The sequence below is a fragment of the Callorhinchus milii genome, unplaced genomic scaffold (genome assembly GCF_018977255.1).
Source record: "Callorhinchus milii isolate IMCB2004 unplaced genomic scaffold, IMCB_Cmil_1.0 Scaffold22, whole genome shotgun sequence".
In the NCBI taxonomy this organism is placed as follows: Eukaryota; Metazoa; Chordata; class Chondrichthyes; order Chimaeriformes; family Callorhinchidae; genus Callorhinchus; species Callorhinchus milii.
Genome location: NW_024704763.1, coordinates 4515109 through 4531970, shown reverse-complemented (window position 1 = coordinate 4531970; position 16862 = coordinate 4515109). Strand labels below are relative to the sequence as shown.

Genomic DNA, 16862 nt, shown 5'->3' with positions numbered 1-16862 from the left:
TCTCAATTACTTTAGCCTTTGAACTTTTGGCCATTTCAAGGAGGATTTCCAAGTGCGGTAACGAAAATATAAATGACTGTAGAGCAGGTTAGTGTAATTGAGATAATTGAGAGCTCTCTCTCTCTCTCTCAGAGACAGAACTCTGCACCCACAGTACAGAGTTCGGCTTCCGCATCATGGCAGATCTCCAATTTGCCCTCAATGCTCTTATTTTCAACTACCTAGCCATCTCTCTTTTCATAGAATCATAGAATTATACAGCACAGAAGGAGGCCATTCGACCCATCGTGTCTGTGCCATCTCTTTGAAAAGACCTACCCAAATCAATCCCATTCCCCCGCTCCCTCCCCATAGCCCTGCAAACGTCCTCCCCAAATAATTATCTACTTCTCTCTTAAAAGTTGTTATCAAACCGGCCCATACAATTTGTGATTCTGCCTACACAGCCTTCTGGGACAGTGCGTTCTGCATTCTCGCAAAAACTTTGTGGGAAAAGATGCATTTCGGTCTCATTTCCAATTGTCAGGGCTCCGATTTATAAGGTTGCCCGATCAGCGGAAAGAGTCGTCGGCCTATCTAAATTGTCACTGTAATTGAAGGAGTGAGTGTGTGTGGGGGGGGGCGAGGAACACAGGCGGCTGGAATCAATGAGAGACCCTTTAGCCCTTTCTCCAGTAACTGAACACCGAAGCCCAGGCCTCATGCAAGGCACACACATGCCTGTCCTGTGGCTCGTCAAAATTGACCCTGACTTTTAACACTAGTAAAGTGTGCAGCGGTAACTGAGGGGGACACTTTGTAAATGAATCTTTCAATTGGCTCAGAGAAGCCTCAGGTTGTGTGAGTGGGGCGTGGGGGAGTGGGGGGGGGGGGGGCGCAACACAAGTTGTGAAGGGGTCGGGCTGGGTACAGGGTCTCCATTGCCTGCTGCTTAAACGAAGCTCCTGGTAATACCAGACATCATCACAATCTGTGTACTGGTGAGACGGCCCAGCTCCCAGCCTGCACTCCGCACAGGAGGTGTGGACAGAGAGAGGCACACCCCAATTCTCTCAGCGCTCTTTGTGGTAACACAGCACGGGAAGTGGTGCAAGCACTGCAGAAAAAGAGAAGGGTTGTTGGGGGGGAGGGGTGAGGGGGAACCTGCCACCTTTCGCTCGGCAATCTTTAAGAGGAAGCGGTTAATGCTGAGCAATTTACTCGGAAAAGAATCTTGGTTTTCCATCACCTCTCACACGAAGGAAAAACATGACGTAAGGATCCACTTTGAACACATAGTCCAGGCGGAGACTCGATTGCAATTCTGGTAATGTGCTTCATTGTTGGAGGCGTCATCCCTCAGATGAGATGTTAAACTGTGGTCACAACTGGCTGTTCAGGTGGATGTTAGAGATTCCACAGCCAACAATCCCCCAAACAAAATTGGCCATTCACTTCACAGCTCTCTGTGGGACATTGCTGTGCACAAATTGGGCTCCCGCTTTTGGCTACAAATACAAACTCACTTCACTTCGCAATAAAATCTTGTGAAGCACTTTGAGACATATCGATAAGGTGATGATAATAATAACAACAAATTACATTTGTATAGTGCCTTTCACGTCAGGAGCATATCCCAAGGCGCTGAACAGGGATTTGGACCCGGGCTGGAGGTTTGGGATAATCCATATCAAATGCAAGGCTTATTTATTTATTTTACGTTCACTGGAGAAGGTCACTGAAGATCATTCCGCCCATTTGATGTCAACCTTCCAGAATACTAGCTCCTCCTATTGCACATCTTAACTGAGTCAGCGTCTCAGCTTCTAATACTCTCTGGGAACTTGTTCTGTCTGTTGATTGCCCTCTGTGTAAATAAATACTTCCTGGTATCATATTCCAACTCTGTCCTTCACATCCTATGAAGATGCAAATGAGAAAATTGGAATCTTTAAGAAGAGTGTGTGTGTAACACAGTATAAGCTGTTAAACCAGTCTTTCTGGGGTAGGCCAGGATTGGAGCCTTGCCTTGTAAGATCGTTGACCAGATTAAGATGTTTCTACGTGTTGAACGTAATTTACACTTCATAGTACATGTGACAGGAAATCAGTGGTATGCAGTTTACAATTCAACGTAGCCACATAAAATCCACAAATACACAGCGAAAGAAGCAACGAAAGAGGTGATTTCAAGGGCTCCCATAACAAAGTTCCATTTCCTCAGTGTAATCTACTTACTTCTGAGAAAATAGGACTTGGTTCCAAATCTTCAGACTGACATATAAAACGTCAGAGGCTCATATGGTTTACTGAAGAGGCCTACCGCAAACGCATTTGCCAAATAATCCTGAATGCATGGTTTGTTTGTTTTTCTGGCGCTATGAATTCAGCCCCTATCTCTCCCCCACTCCACTCCCTGGGGAGGACTGCACACCAACGGATCTACCTCTGCCGAGCCACATTGCACTCCTCTTAAAGCCGTGTTGTAGCAATCTGCTGCGCTTTCACTTAAGCTACAATTTATTTCATGCTCTTTCGACGCTCAAAGGTAAATAGAAAAACAGGAACAGATGCAGCTACGACTGCGGAATGTACGTGATGTGCAACGCAGAGGCGCTCTGCCAGCACTACCTGAGGGGAGACGAGCGATCCCTGCAACAGGTTGTGACCCCGGCCCACATCACCCAGAAGAGAGTTAGCTGGAAAAATCTGATTGAACAATTAGCAAAACAGCAAGCAAAAGTCTGATGACTTTTCTGCACGTTCACCTGTTCAGCGCGTAATGCCTAAGATATTAATCCTTGCATTTGATAGAGCGCCTTATTACGTTTTCGAGAAGTCTCAAAGTACTTCACAGAATATACTGCAAAGTGAATTGACTGTATTTTGTGGGTGAAACGTATGTAATGACTAGCTCTGAGGTCTGTCATTTGGAAGAAATGAATCATTCTTACAGGAAAGGTTTCTTAGTACTCAATCAGATCGAACAGAAAGAAAGAGGCCTTTGCTCATGGGTCTCACTTTATTTCAAAAAGAAAGAACTGAGCTTGTTCGTCGTGTTTTTCCACCCTGCCAAACACACACGAGGGATTGGTGAGGCTCCCTGCCTCGTCCCTCCAAGAAGAGGCGTGAAGTGGAGAAGCATTGTTCTGAAGATCCTCTGCTCTGGGTGACATTCAGGAGATTTATTGACTGAAGCACCTTTATTGTATTTTTAAACAAATATTCCCTGTAACCAGAACATTTGGGGGAAAGTTTTATGTTTGGTTTCTGTGAACAATTCATCAGCCTCAATAAATTCAATCCCTAATTTGTTACACTGCTGTGGGATTTTTTTTTTAGAAAATTGCAAAACATTGAGACCCAAGGTTAGACATAAACTGTTGAGAATCTTAACTTCTCATCTTGCACAACCTGACATAATACAACAGTAATTCCATATTTTTCCATTTAACTGAAATAATCTTCCTAGCCTTTGTCACGGTAATTATTAATGTTAACATTGTAAATGGGTGACTTTGACTTTCTCTCCTTCGCCCCCTCCCCAAAGAAATCCCAGCACATTCACTGGGATCTGCAATTGTCAATATCTTGTTTGCCCTGTTTATTGCTGATTCAGTGTTTGAAGATAGTGAGCACTGAGTCAACGAATGCACCCTTAAGTCTCATCAACTTTCTCCGCTTGCTAAATTCTATCCTGTGAATGGAGTCTGTATACCTCCTAGTATTACAACCAGTGAGACAGTAAATGGGTTCACAATAGGCAACTGGATAACAAGAATTATTATTATTAGTGTTTCTGAAGAGGGAAGGAATTGAGGAATACAGTGAGAAGATGGATAGCTAAGGTTCTGCAGGGTCTAACAACCTGACTGGTCTGGAGATTATTTAGGAACAGGTCATAATATACCTTCAATTTCTTCAATATCATTATCGTGCCAATAATCTCAAAGCACTTCTCAAGTAATTACTGTGAGGTGCAGTGATTATGTATTGCACTCCAAGTGAAGGATGCTATATAAATACAAGTTGTATTTGTAGTAAAACTCAGCAGATTCTTACCACTCTCGGTGACTAGTGTGGACTGTGGTCGTTGGAAGTCCATAAATTTTATTAAAAGGGAATTAGATGCTCAAAGAGGTAGAATATCAATAGGATGTGGGGAGACAGCAGAAGATGAGATTAAGTTTGTTGGCTCAAGGGGAGAAAATACCAGCGCAGACGTGATAATAGTTTCATAATAATCCTTGCATTTGATGTCTCGGACATCAAATGCAAGGATTATTTGAGATACCTGGGTGACCTGTCTTATCAAGTCACCCAGATGTCTCAAAGCACTTCACAGGATACACTGTAATGTGGTGTGACTGATATATTATTAATAATTATTGCATTTGGTATAGTGCCTTATCACGTTGTCCTGGAGATTCAGAGATTCTGTGTCCTAGGTTCATTCTACATTTCAACAGAGCTCAAAATAATAAATAATAATACTTGTGCTTTATATAGTGTCTCATGTTTTTGAGATAGATACAATATAAAATACAGATATAAAATACAGATACAAAACTCTGCAGCTTGTGTACTCTCACGCACCAGGCTCTGTTACCCCATCACTCCCACCCTCGCCCGACTCCACTGGCTCCCCATCCCCCAGAGGATCGAGTTCAAGATCCTCGTCCTCACCTTTAAGGCCATCCATGGCCTCGCCCCCTCCTACCTCTCTGACTCCCTACCAACCTGCCCACTCCCTCCGTTCAGTGGGTTCCGGCTGCTCCATGTCTCCCGCCCGACCCGCCCTACCATCGGTGGCCGGGCTTTCAGCCTCTCTGCCCCCACACTCTGGAACTCCATCCCACGGTCCCTTCACCTCACTTCCTCCCTTGCCTCCTTCAAGGCCGGTCTCAAGACCCTTCTCTTTGACCGTACCTTTGGTCTCTCTCCCATCTCTCTGCCTTCCCTCACCCCTAAACCACCTCTCCCCCATGCTCGGGCCCCGACACCTGACTGTTCAGCGCTTTGGGACGTCCTCCCGACATAAAAGGCGCTCTATAAATGTAATTTTGTGGTTGATTTTGTTGTTGTCTGAAAGCGCTTCACAGGATACACAAAATATTAATAATAATAATCCTTGCAATTGATTTAGCGCTTTTCACGTCTTCTCGACGTCTCAAAGCGCTTCACAGAATATGCTGTAAAGTGAATTGACTGTATACTTTGCGGGCGAAACGCAGCAGCCAATTGCACACGGCAGCGTCCCACAAAACAGTCATGGATCGACGCGACCAAACGATTATTAGTATTTTTTTATTTGTGTCTCAATTACTTTAGCCTTTGAACTTTTGGCCATTTCAAGGAGGATTTCCAAGTGCGGTAACGAAAATATAAATGACTGTAGAGCAGGTTAGTGTAATTGAGATAATTGAGAGCTCTCTCTCTCTCTCAGAGACAGAACTCTGCACCCACAGTACAGAGTTCGGCTTCCTGCATCATGGCAGATCTCCAATTTGCCCTCAATGCTCTTATTTTCCAACTACCTAGCCATCTCTCTTTTCATAGAATCATAGAATTATACAGCACAGAAGGAGGCCATTCGACCCATCGTGTCTGTGCCATCTCTTTGAAAAGACCTACCCAAATCAATCCCATTCCCCCGCTCCCTCCCCATAGCCCTGCAAACGTCCTCCCCAAATAATTATCTACTTCTCTCTTAAAAGTTGTTATCAAACCGGCCCATACAATTTGTGATTCTGCCTACACAGCCTTCTGGGACAGTGCGTTCTGCATTCTCGCAAAAACTTTGTGGGAAAAGATGCATTTCGGTCTCATTTCCAATTGTCAGGGCTCCGATTTATAAGGTTGCCCGATCAGCGGAAAGAGTCGTCGGCCTATCTAAATTGTCACTGTAATTGAAGGAGTGAGTGTGTGTGGGGGGGGGCGAGGAACACAGGCGGCTGGAATCAATGAGAGACCCTTTAGCCCTTTCTCCAGTAACTGAACACCGAAGCCCAGGCCTCATGCAAGGCACACACATGCCTGTCCTGTGGCTCGTCAAAATTGACCCTGACTTTTAACACTAGTAAAGTGTGCAGCGGTAACTGAGGGGGACACTTTGTAAATGAATCTTTCAATTGGCTCAGAGAAGCCTCAGGTTGTGTGAGTGGGGCGTGGGGGAGTGGGGGGGGGGGGGGGGCGCAACACAAGTTGTGAAGGGGTCGGGCTGGCGTACAGGGTCTCCATTGCCTGCTGCTTAAACGAAGCTCCTGGTAATACCAGACATCATCACAATCTGTGTACTGGTGAGACGGCCCAGCTCCCAGCCTGCACTCCGCACAGGAGGTGTGGACAGAGAGAGGCACACCCCAATTCTCTCAGCGCTCTTTGTGGTAACACAGCACGGGAAGTGGTGCAAGCACTGCAGAAAAAGAGAAGGGTTGTTGGGGGGGAGGGGTGAGGGGGAACCTGCCACCTTTCGCTCGGCAATCTTTAAGAGGAAGCGGTTAATGCTGAGCAATTTACTCGGAAAAGAATCTTGGTTTTCCATCACCTCTCACACGAAGGAAAAACATGACGTAAGGATCCACTTTGAACACATAGTCCAGGCGGAGACTCGATTGCAATTCTGGTAATGTGCTTCATTGTTGGAGGCGTCATCCCTCAGATGAGATGTTAAACTGTGGTCACAACTGGCTGTTCAGGTGGATGTTAGAGATTCCACAGCCAACAATCCCCCAAACAAAATTGGCCATTCACTTCACAGCTCTCTGTGGGACATTGCTGTGCACAAATTGGGCTCCCGCTTTTGGCTACAAATACAAACTCACTTCACTTCGCAATAAAATCTTGTGAAGCACTTTGAGACATATCGATAAGGTGATGATAATAATAACAACAAATTACATTTGTATAGTGCCTTTCACGTCAGGAGCATATCCCAAGGCGCTGAACAGGGATTTGGACCCGGGCTGGAGGTTTGGGATAATCCATATCAAATGCAAGGCTTATTTATTTATTTTACGTTCACTGGAGAAGGTCACTGAAGATCATTCCGCCCATTTGATGTCAACCTTCCAGAATACTAGCTCCTCCTATTGCACATCTTAACTGAGTCAGCGTCTCAGCTTCTAATACTCTCTGGGAACTTGTTCTGTCTGTTGATTGCCCTCTGTGTAAATAAATACTTCCTGGTATCATATTCCAACTCTGTCCTTCACATCCTATGAAGATGCAAATGAGAAAATTGGAATCTTTAAGAAGAGTGTGTGTGTAACACAGTATAAGCTGTTAAACCAGTCTTTCTGGGGTAGGCCAGGATTGGAGCCTTGCCTTGTAAGATCGTTGACCAGATTAAGATGTTTCTACGTGTTGAACGTAATTTACACTTCATAGTACATGTGACAGGAAATCAGTGGTATGCAGTTTACAATTCAACGTAGCCACATAAAATCCACAAATACACAGCGAAAGAAGCAACGAAAGAGGTGATTTCAAGGGCTCCCATAACAAAGTTCCATTTCCTCAGTGTAATCTACTTACTTCTGAGAAAATAGGACTTGGTTCCAAATCTTCAGACTGACATATAAAACGTCAGAGGCTCATATGGTTTACTGAAGAGGCCTACCGCAAACGCATTTGCCAAATAATCCTGAATGCATGGTTTGTTTGTTTTTCTGGCGCTATGAATTCAGCCCCTATCTCTCCCCCCACTCCACTCCCTGGGGAGGACTGCACACCAACGGATCTACCTCTGCCGAGCCACATTGCACTCCTCTTAAAGCCGTGTTGTAGCAATCTGCTGCGCTTTCACTTAAGCTACAATTTATTTCATGCTCTTTCGACGGCTCAAAGGTAAATAGAAAAACAGGAACAGATGGCTGTCGATCAGCCCAATGCAACGCCGATCGTGAAACTGAGTCCTGGGGGAAATCACCTATAGTTTTTTTTTGTTAGCCAGGTGTCTGACATATGCCAAAACCCATCAGCATGCTTAAGAGTATCCAAACCAAACTGAGAATTCCGTGCATGCCACCTACACGTGGAAATCCCAGAGATAGATTGCTGGAGTGGAACACAACACTGTCCCAAACACCAGCCATGAGGCAAATGATGGCTCATGCTAAAGGATTGTTTGCCAGGACACTGGGAGAAGAAAACTTTTTTCCAATAGTGTCATGGTATTTTTGACGTCCACCTGAACAGGCAATGCAATGCAGCCTTTGGCTCAGTATTGCGTTGGGAGTGTCAGCCCAGACTGTGAGTTCAAGTCTAGACTGTTGCTGGTGGAATGGGCTGAGGTTATTGAGTGTGAAGAAGTCTCTGTTGTGGAGTCACTCTTTGTTAGATTCTTCCTGAGGGATGTGCAGGGTTTCCATGGTCTGACAGAAGGTCAGCTCTCTGCTTGTACAAAAGCTCTCAGGGGAGGGAGGTCACTTCCTATGACTGACCCACATGCCCCTTTTCTCACTTTAATCTGCGTCTTGCCACACGAGACACGAGCTGGAGTCTCCTCAGGAAACGAGCGCTTCCTTTGAGTGGAAGAAACTTTTCGGAAATCGACTCCAACTCAGTTCGAGCAACGGAGGCTCTGACATATCCCAGAGAGCGACCGTTTTATCTCTTAATTCTGTTCCGCAGCAGGTTGTGGACAGGATAGCGAGAGATTTGCATTGCCCTGGTTTTTGATTCTGCTTGCAGTGTGATCGCCCAGGACTGGAGTTTCTCTCTGACCACAGGCACAGATGTGATTTTAAAAAGACACAGCTGGAAATTGGTTCTTTAACCCCCACCTTGACCTCTTGTCAATCTACACATTTTTCGAATTTTCTCCCCTGTTCCCTTGAGGGTGTTTGTTCATTGTTGGGGTTGCAGTTCCACAGCCGCGATGCATTGTCTGGTACCTCCGTGCAGGTGTCCCCGAAGGCGGAATAAGCTGCCAACGTTCATTGTCTAACCTTATGCATAAAAGATACGGAGAGAACGTGGATTTTATAGCACCTTATCACATGTCAAGACTGCTTTACAAGTCGGTCGCAAGTGTAGAGACCAGCTTTGTGGTCTCCCGTGGAGTCCTGTAGCACATTGGTTAGAGCCCTCGCCTCACCCAGGTTCGATTCCCGGGCAGGGCTAAACCGTAGGCAAGTTTACTTACCCCACACACTGCTGGTTACCTAGCAAAACCTAGAAAAGGCAGACAGGACCTGAGTTTAATGTATCACCCAAACAACGGCACCTCTTTGTTGTGTTTATTCGGGAACACAGTAAATGAACCATTGTCGTGGCAAATGGTTACAAAAGGTGTCAGTCGAGACTGGTTGCTGAAACTCTGTGATATTATTGTTGTACATAAGCAACCTAAACACACTGTTACAGTGATTGAACATCACTGATACAGAACTATATAGGAAGCTGTTTTGCATGGAGTGAAGCATGGTATGTAAGCCTGAGGAGGCTACGTCATCCCGTGGGAGCAGTTTGGCCAGAGTCAATAGTGAGAATTTGTTTATATTTTAACCCTTTAGCTCTATATTAACCCTAAAAAAGCATGATTTTATTACTCTGCTTTCTCCGCCTGATAACATGCTGTAAGAATTCAGTCTTTTTTTCTTCCTCTCTCTCTCTCTCTCTCTCTTTCTCAATGAAGCCAATTGCAACACTCCAACTCTAGTCTATTCTCAAACCTTTGGATTGTAATGAAGGTGATGTGTTCTGGTTTCATTGTGATGGACCTCTATGATGCTGATCTCACACGACTCTATGGTGTATAGTCATTGCCTTTGTGTGGGCACCTCATTACGTCTCTCGTGTATTCCTTTCACCACGTGTCCCTCTCACTATATGTCCCTCTCACCATGTGTCCCGCTCACCGTGTGTCCCTCTCACCATGTGTCCCGCTCACCGTGTGTCCCTCTCACCGTGTGTCCCTCTCACTGACTGTGTGTATCTCTGGTGTTACAGATGGATGGAAGCGTGTCTGGACGAGGAACTTCCTCCAACTACGGAGCTGGAGGAAGGGCTGAGGAACGGCGTGTACCTCGCCAAACTGGGCAACTTCTTCGCTCCCAAGGTGGTCTCCACAAAGAAGATCTATGATGGTGAACAAACCCGATACAAGGTAGGATCCTCGGCTCAGAGCCCTGCTTTCAGTGAGCACCCCAGGTGAAGGGGAAAGGGTCATAGTGCAGATTGATACAAGGACGGAATGAGATTGGAAGTGAAACTTCCTCACCTCTCTCCTGGTGAGCGGGAACTAAATACGTAATGAACGAGACGCCAGCGCGAGCAGGGGTGCAGGCTGAGTTGACGAATAATCCACGGGACACAATGTTCCTCCGCTGTCCGTACTTGGGGAGGTGAGAACGAGGCAAAGGTTGGCTTAGCGGGGCGAGAGAGACGGGTGTATTCTTGAGGTTCTTGCTTGGTTATTTATGGTAATCGGGGAGGATCTCGACAAAAGTGTCTGCCAGAAGACAGTGGGCGGGACGGGTCCCACTATATGGTGGGGCCTGCATCGTCTGTGAAAGGAGCGGGCTAACGGGAGTGAAATATGGGGTGGCCGAATGCGCCGTGCTTTCGCCCAGTGTAACCTGCTGTTGGTTATTTACCGTGTCTCATTTCCTCACCACACAGGCCACCGGGCTTCACTTTCGGCACACGGACAACACCATCCAGTGGTTCAACGCCATGGGGCACATCGGCCTCCCCAAGGTACAGGCCAGGGGCTGCGGGTGGGGTCAGAGTGTCTCTGGCTGCCTTGGTGCAGTGGGTGACTGATGTTGCTTCAGATCCAAGCCTACCTCGGAGAGAAAGACACATTAGTGGAGGGGAGAAGGGGACAGGCACTGTAAAGTAAGAGTATATCTGCAAGGCAACGTGATCCACTCGCCACAGTTAGGGTTTGACAGTGGTGTGGGTTGGGTTGGTGTGAGATGTCGTGCTCTTCCAGTAGTCCTTCTCACTCCTTCCCCCTCATCTGTTTCTCTGTAAAACAAAGACGTTTTAAGAAACCTTTTCTGAGCTCTGTCTGGCCATTCCTCTCAATGCCACGTCTCAGCTGCTTCTGAGCAGCTTCTGATATGAAATGCTTCCAACTCTTAACTCTGGGACCGAGTTCAAGTTAATTTAGAATCAGTTTTATTTCTTCACTACTTGCCCCAGGGTTGATATGTGTTATGTGGTGGACGGGGGAATGTGTGAGTGAGGGAATGGGAGCGGTTGTAGAGGAAAAACAATTCCCATCTCATTCACACAGCCTTAACACTTCAATCCAGATCACTGCTGGGTTACAAAGCCTGTTAACCTCATGACCATAACTCAGCCTGTTTTCAGGACAGTTTATATCAATAATAATCCTTCCACTTGATATAACGTCAACTACAGGCTAACGCCTCAGAGAGCTTCAACAGTAATTATTGTTGAGTGCCATGAGGATATTTTGTAAGCAAATGTGGCAGTCAATAGGGACTGAAATGCACTACCTTGTGGGTTTTAACTTATAAGTGTTTCATTTGTCCTTCCAGATTTTCTATCCTGAGACTACAGATGTCTACGATCGTAAGAACATGCCCCGAAGTATTTATTGTATTCACGCACTCAGGTAATGTTGCTGGATGATATTTGACAGGGAATACTTCATAGATTATTTCTGGGTTCGGGCGGGTGGGGGCACGGTGTGGGGGTGAAAGGCACTGGGATGGGAGTGTTGTGAGACAGCTGGTAACATGAGTAGATTATTTGAGAGCTGATGAAATAGCTTGTGAAAAGTGTGAGGACAGTTTGGTACATCACAGTACGAGGAAACGAGAGACAGGAAATTGAAAAAGATGACAGTTTCTGCTGCCAACGTTTGCTGGTAAATCGGATGAGAAACAGATTTCAAACCTAGACACGACACAACACCAGACACTTGTCTCCAAAAGCTGTTTAAGATTGTGCAGAATTTTGGAAAAATCTTAAATTCAGCCTGAATTTCTTGTGAGCTCAAACCCTACTTCGGGACTCTGAACTCACTAGTCCAGACTGACAGTCCCAGTGCTTTGCTGTGGGTGTGCTGCATTGTTGGAGGTGTTGTCTTTCGGATGCGACATTAAGATAGACACAGACAATAGTACAGCACCAGAGTTTTACCCATCCAGGCGATGGACCTGAGAGGCATTGTTCAATGCCAATCCTCAGTTTCTCTCCCATTGTCATCATTTCAACAACCATCGGAGACAATCATTCACCATCTAACCTCTCAGAGCTTTCAGAATCAGAGCACCTCTCGTGAATCACTGACATTATGTCAAACAATCAATGAATAGTTCAGTGGATTAGAATCCAGCGCTTTCAGCCACTACGCCCCGAAACTCTGGAACACTCTCCTTCAATCCCTCCACCTTCCCCCCTCTCTCCCCTTCATCAACTCCCGAATGAAAACCTTCCGCTTCAACCGTGCTTATAGCCACCTACCACCAGGCTCGGAGTCAGGCCGCTGTTAAGGGCTCTGGGATGCTACGCTGCATGGAGGGAGGGTGCTGTATAAGTGCAAGTTGTTTTTGTATCTATACTAACTGGTTCAACCCCATCCACAAATATACGGTCATTCACTTCACTTCACTTCTGTGAAGCGCTTTGAGAATTCAAGAAGACGTGAAAAGCACTATATCAAATGCAAGGATTATTATTATTTATTATTATTTATGCACTTCAGGTAGTGAGTTGCACAATCTCACCATCCTCTACATGAAGTAATGCCCCTAAGTAATGCCTCATGAAGTAATTCTCTTTTAGCTTTCAAATAGCTTGAAATATTGTGTCTGGGTGTAGCTGGTTCTCTGCCTTCGCCTGCCTGAAGGAGAAAATATCAAGTGTAAAGAAGCCTTCTGTACTCATTTAGTCGTTTCCTGTTTTGAGGCAATCATTTCCTCAGAGTTCTATTCCGAGCTGGAGCTCTAACAGCAGGGTTAGGCCCGGAAATAGCTACCCGATTGTTTAATGGCTGCTCGGGTTCTTGCTAATGGTTTACGTCAGGGGACATCGGCCGGGCAGCGCTCCAAGTACCATGCTAGTGCCAGCCTGGAATTACTGATGGGGGAGGGAGGAGAAAGATTCAATCCTCAGCGGCTCTGGAAAAGGGAACGTTTTCCAATTTTGCAGCACCCAGTGTCATTATAATAATAAGTTGGTCACTTCAATCCGCGACTGTTTGTGGGATGCTGCTGTGCACAATTGGCAGCAGCCATTTTTCACCCACAAAACATACAGTCGGTTCACTTTATAGTATATCCTGTGAAGAGCTTTGAGGCATCTCAAAGACGTGCAAGAATTATTATTAGTATTATCCAGCACTCGCAGGTCAGGTATAGCGCGGGTTAGTTACAGAGTAAAGCTCCCTCTACACTTGAATTTTTCAATGAGGTAACGGAGAGTGTGGATAAAGGTAGTGCAGTTGATGTCGTTTATATGGACTTTCAAAAGGCATTTGACAAAGTACCGCATGTAAGAAAGATAGAAGCCCATGGTATAAAAGGGACAGTGGCAATATGGATCCAGAACTGGCTGGGAGACAGAAAGCAGAGAGTTGTGGTGAACGGCTGCTTTTCTGACTGGAGGGAAGTGTACAGTGGCGTCCTCCAGGGATCGGTATTAGGACCACTGCTCTTCTTAATATACATAAATGATCTGGACTTGGGTATAGCAAGCACCATTTCCAAGTTTGCGGATGACACAAAGTTAGGTAGGGTGGTAAACAGTGAGAAGGATAGTAGCAACTGCAGGAAGACATAGACAGAATGGTAAAATGGGCAGACACGTGGCACATGAGTTTCAATGTGGAGAAATGCGAAGTAATGCATTTTGGTAGAAAGACTGAGGGGAGGTAATATAGGCTGGTAATACAATCTTAAAGGGGGTAAAAGGACAGAGAGACCTGGGGGTGAAGGTAAATGAATCCTTGAAGGTGGCAGGACAGGTAGATAAAGCTGTAAAAAGGGCATATGGGATACTAGGCTTTATAAATAGGGGCACAGGGTACAAGAGTCAGGAGGTTATGATTAACCTATATAAAACACTGGTTAGGTCTCAGTTAGAATACTGCGCCCAGTTCTGGACACCACACTATAGGAAGGATGTTAACGCATTGGAAAGGGTGCAGAGGAGATTTACGAGGATGGTACCAGGAATGAGGGACCTTGATGATGAGGAAAGGCTGGAGAGGCCGGGATTATTCTCATTGGAGCAGAGAAGGTTATGAGGAGACCTAATAGAGGTCTTCAAAATCATGAGGGGATTTGATAGGTTAGAAGGGAAAAACTGTTTCCACTGGTGGGTGTGTCGGTGACTCGAGGTCACAGATTCAAAATAGTCTCTAAAAGAAACAGAGGGGAGGTGAGAAGAAATTTTTTCACGCAGCGAGTTGTTCGAATCTGGAACGCATTGCCTGAAAGGGTGGTGGAGGCCGATTCGATAACAACTTATAAAAACGCATTGGACGAGAATTTGAGAAGGACGGGTTTGCAGGGTTATGGGGAAAGGGCTGGGGAGTGAAATTGACATTAATTGCTCTATTCAGAGAGCCGGGACAAACTCGATGGGCCGAATGGCCTCTTTTTGTACTGTACGATTCTATGATTCTATGATTCTACACTGCTTCAACAATGTGCCTCAAACTCAGGATAGCTCCCACCACACACAAAGATACACACACAGAGTAGTGTGTCTATTTGTGATTGAGATTGCCAGTTTAGTGCTGAATTAACGGCAGTGCCGTAAACCTCACTGATCAGTAGCTGAGATCATCCCAGACATGTTTCACAAGGGAGCCTTGAAGCCAACAAACAGTGGAGGCAGATATGTCAGATGTGCCAAGGCAATAGAACAGTTTGGTACATCACAGTACCAACGGAAACAGGCAACTTTAGGACAAACACCAGGAACAGTCCTGGTGTAACCACGCCTCTGCGATTATTCATGAAATATTCTTTTTATTTTCCTGACTTTTTTTCCGCTCCTTTTCCAGCTTGTACCTCTTCAAATTGGGACTAGCTCCCCAGATCCAGGATCTTTATGGCAAAGTCGACTTCACAGGTGAGGCTGATCTCGGGAGTTGAGACCTAAAGGTTCCCTTCAGAAATGGTGTGTGGAATGCAATTTGAAAACCTGGCAGCAGGTTTTCTGGGCGCGAGATGCAGTTTTCATTGATAGACCAGAATTTTACGGCACATAAAGCTCCGAGACGCTATCCTGAGTGAGGTCCGCTGTATAAATTCAAGTTTGTTTTCGACGCCTCATGTCTGAATTATCCATTTAGCCCACCCTACTGCCTTTTTCCCCAATACCATTTTATAATTTCCTTTATCAAATCATTTTCTTCTAAAATCGCTATGGCTTTGGTTTCAACCACTGTTTTTGGTCGGGCATTCCGCACCCTGATAACTCTCTGAGCTCTGCGGTCTCTCAAGTTGTGATGAATAAGCATTTTTCTACAGTTGTGCCCGAAGGCGCTGACTCATGTTGCCTTGCAATTCATGAACCCTTTCAGATACCTCACCACAGAGGCTGGCTGCTCTTCATGTGTGAGCCAATGCAGTGAGTAGAATACACCATAGCTTCCCCCAGGCCTGGCCTTAGCTTTGCTAAGAGATGAGTCAGTTTAAGACTGTCATTCAGGGCTAACATTGGGGTTGTAGCACTAGCTACACCCCCATGACCCCTATTGGCCAGATATGGAACAGCAGAGAACCTCAATCAAGATTTGCATTGAGCTTTCTGTCAGAACTCGGCTGCCCGCATTCTTACCCGCACCAAACTCCGCTCCCCAATTACCCCAGTCCTTGCCAGACTGCACTGGCTGCCTGTCCCAGAGAGGATCGACTTCAGGATCCTCATTCTTGTCTTCAAATCCATCCACTCCTCTGCACCACCCTACCTCTCTGACCGCTCTCCTCACATCTGTGCCCATTGCCTTCGCTCCACCAGATCTGGCCTCCTCCTTGTCCCCTGCTTCACCATCGGCGGCCGTGCTTTCAGCCCCTATGCCCCGAGGCTCTGGAACTCCTTCCTCACTCCCTTCGCCTCGACCCCTCTCCTATTTTCAGATCTCGGCTAAAGACCTTTGGTCACCTTCCTCCCCCTCCCGCTGGCTCAGCCCCGGAATCCGTTGCAGTGAAGCACTCTTGAGACGCCGTCTGGTGTGAAGGGCGCTGTATAAATCCAAGTTTTTTGTTGTTGTTGTGGCTCAAAAGAGGAAGAGCAGAGAACATAAAATTACCTTTTATTGAAGTAAATCAGGCGTTCGTCACCATTCAGAGTTGCTGAGCTCTGCCAAAGGCAATTATCCAGAACTCTTATCGTTCATTTTGTTTTCTGTCCATTAACCCAGCGCCTGCTCCATTGACATGTGCTACAGTTCTGAGCTCCCCATCCAGGTGCACAGTACAGATAAAGCTTATTAGAGGAAGTGCCGGTGGAACCATTTCACCTCTTGTCCCAGTGCCAACTGGTTGTATCAGTGTAGGAGTGCACAGAAACACTTTTGAGTGGTTTGACGTGAGCAGAGCCAAGCACAACAGAGAGAACAATAGCTGCTGTGCTGGCAAATGTGATGTCGCTTTCGTTCGTCGGCTGATTTATGAATTCTGTGATAACATCCTGTCAAAAATTGACCAAGTGTCTGTGTGTTAGCACAGTGCATGTGTTGTAGTTTGCAATGAAATTCTCGTTTTAAAAAAAAGGGTGCAAACGCTCCAGCACTCTGAGAGGGTAGCACCAAATTTAGGGACACAGACCTGCCTTGGTGAAACATCTGGATTTGGGGAGAAAGAGACTCATTAGTTCATTTGATAACACTCCACAGGTTGAATCAGGTGGCTGTAGGTTCAAACCCACTTCAAGGCATGATCTCTTAG

The 16862-nt window shown here is 45.9% G+C and overlaps 2 protein-coding genes across 6 annotated transcripts in view; both read left to right on the top strand.

The window, feature by feature from the left end:
* Positions 1–3289, top strand: part of senp8 (SUMO peptidase family member, NEDD8 specific) — a 10071-nt gene extending 6782 nt beyond the window's left edge. For 4 of the 5 annotated variants that reach the window (XM_042342918.1, XM_042342915.1, XM_042342919.1 and 1 more), the window contains one exon: positions 2553–3289. In XM_042342918.1, coding sequence (XP_042198852.1) covers positions 2553–2727 — 175 coding nt within the window. In that variant the 3' untranslated portion in view covers positions 2728–3289. Of the gene's footprint in view, positions 1–2535 lie in introns of all 5 variants that reach the window. The other variant, XM_042342920.1, reaches the window with a different exon arrangement.
* iqgap1 (IQ motif containing GTPase activating protein 1) overlaps positions 1–16862 on the top strand; it is a 52534-nt gene that overhangs the window by 5019 nt on the left and 30653 nt on the right. Inside the window, exons 2-5 of the mRNA XM_007908647.2 lie at positions 9934–10090; positions 10606–10683; positions 11496–11572; positions 14975–15042. Coding sequence (XP_007906838.2) covers positions 9934–10090; positions 10606–10683; positions 11496–11572; positions 14975–15042 — 380 coding nt within the window. The remainder of the gene's footprint in view (positions 1–9933; positions 10091–10605; positions 10684–11495; positions 11573–14974; positions 15043–16862) is intronic.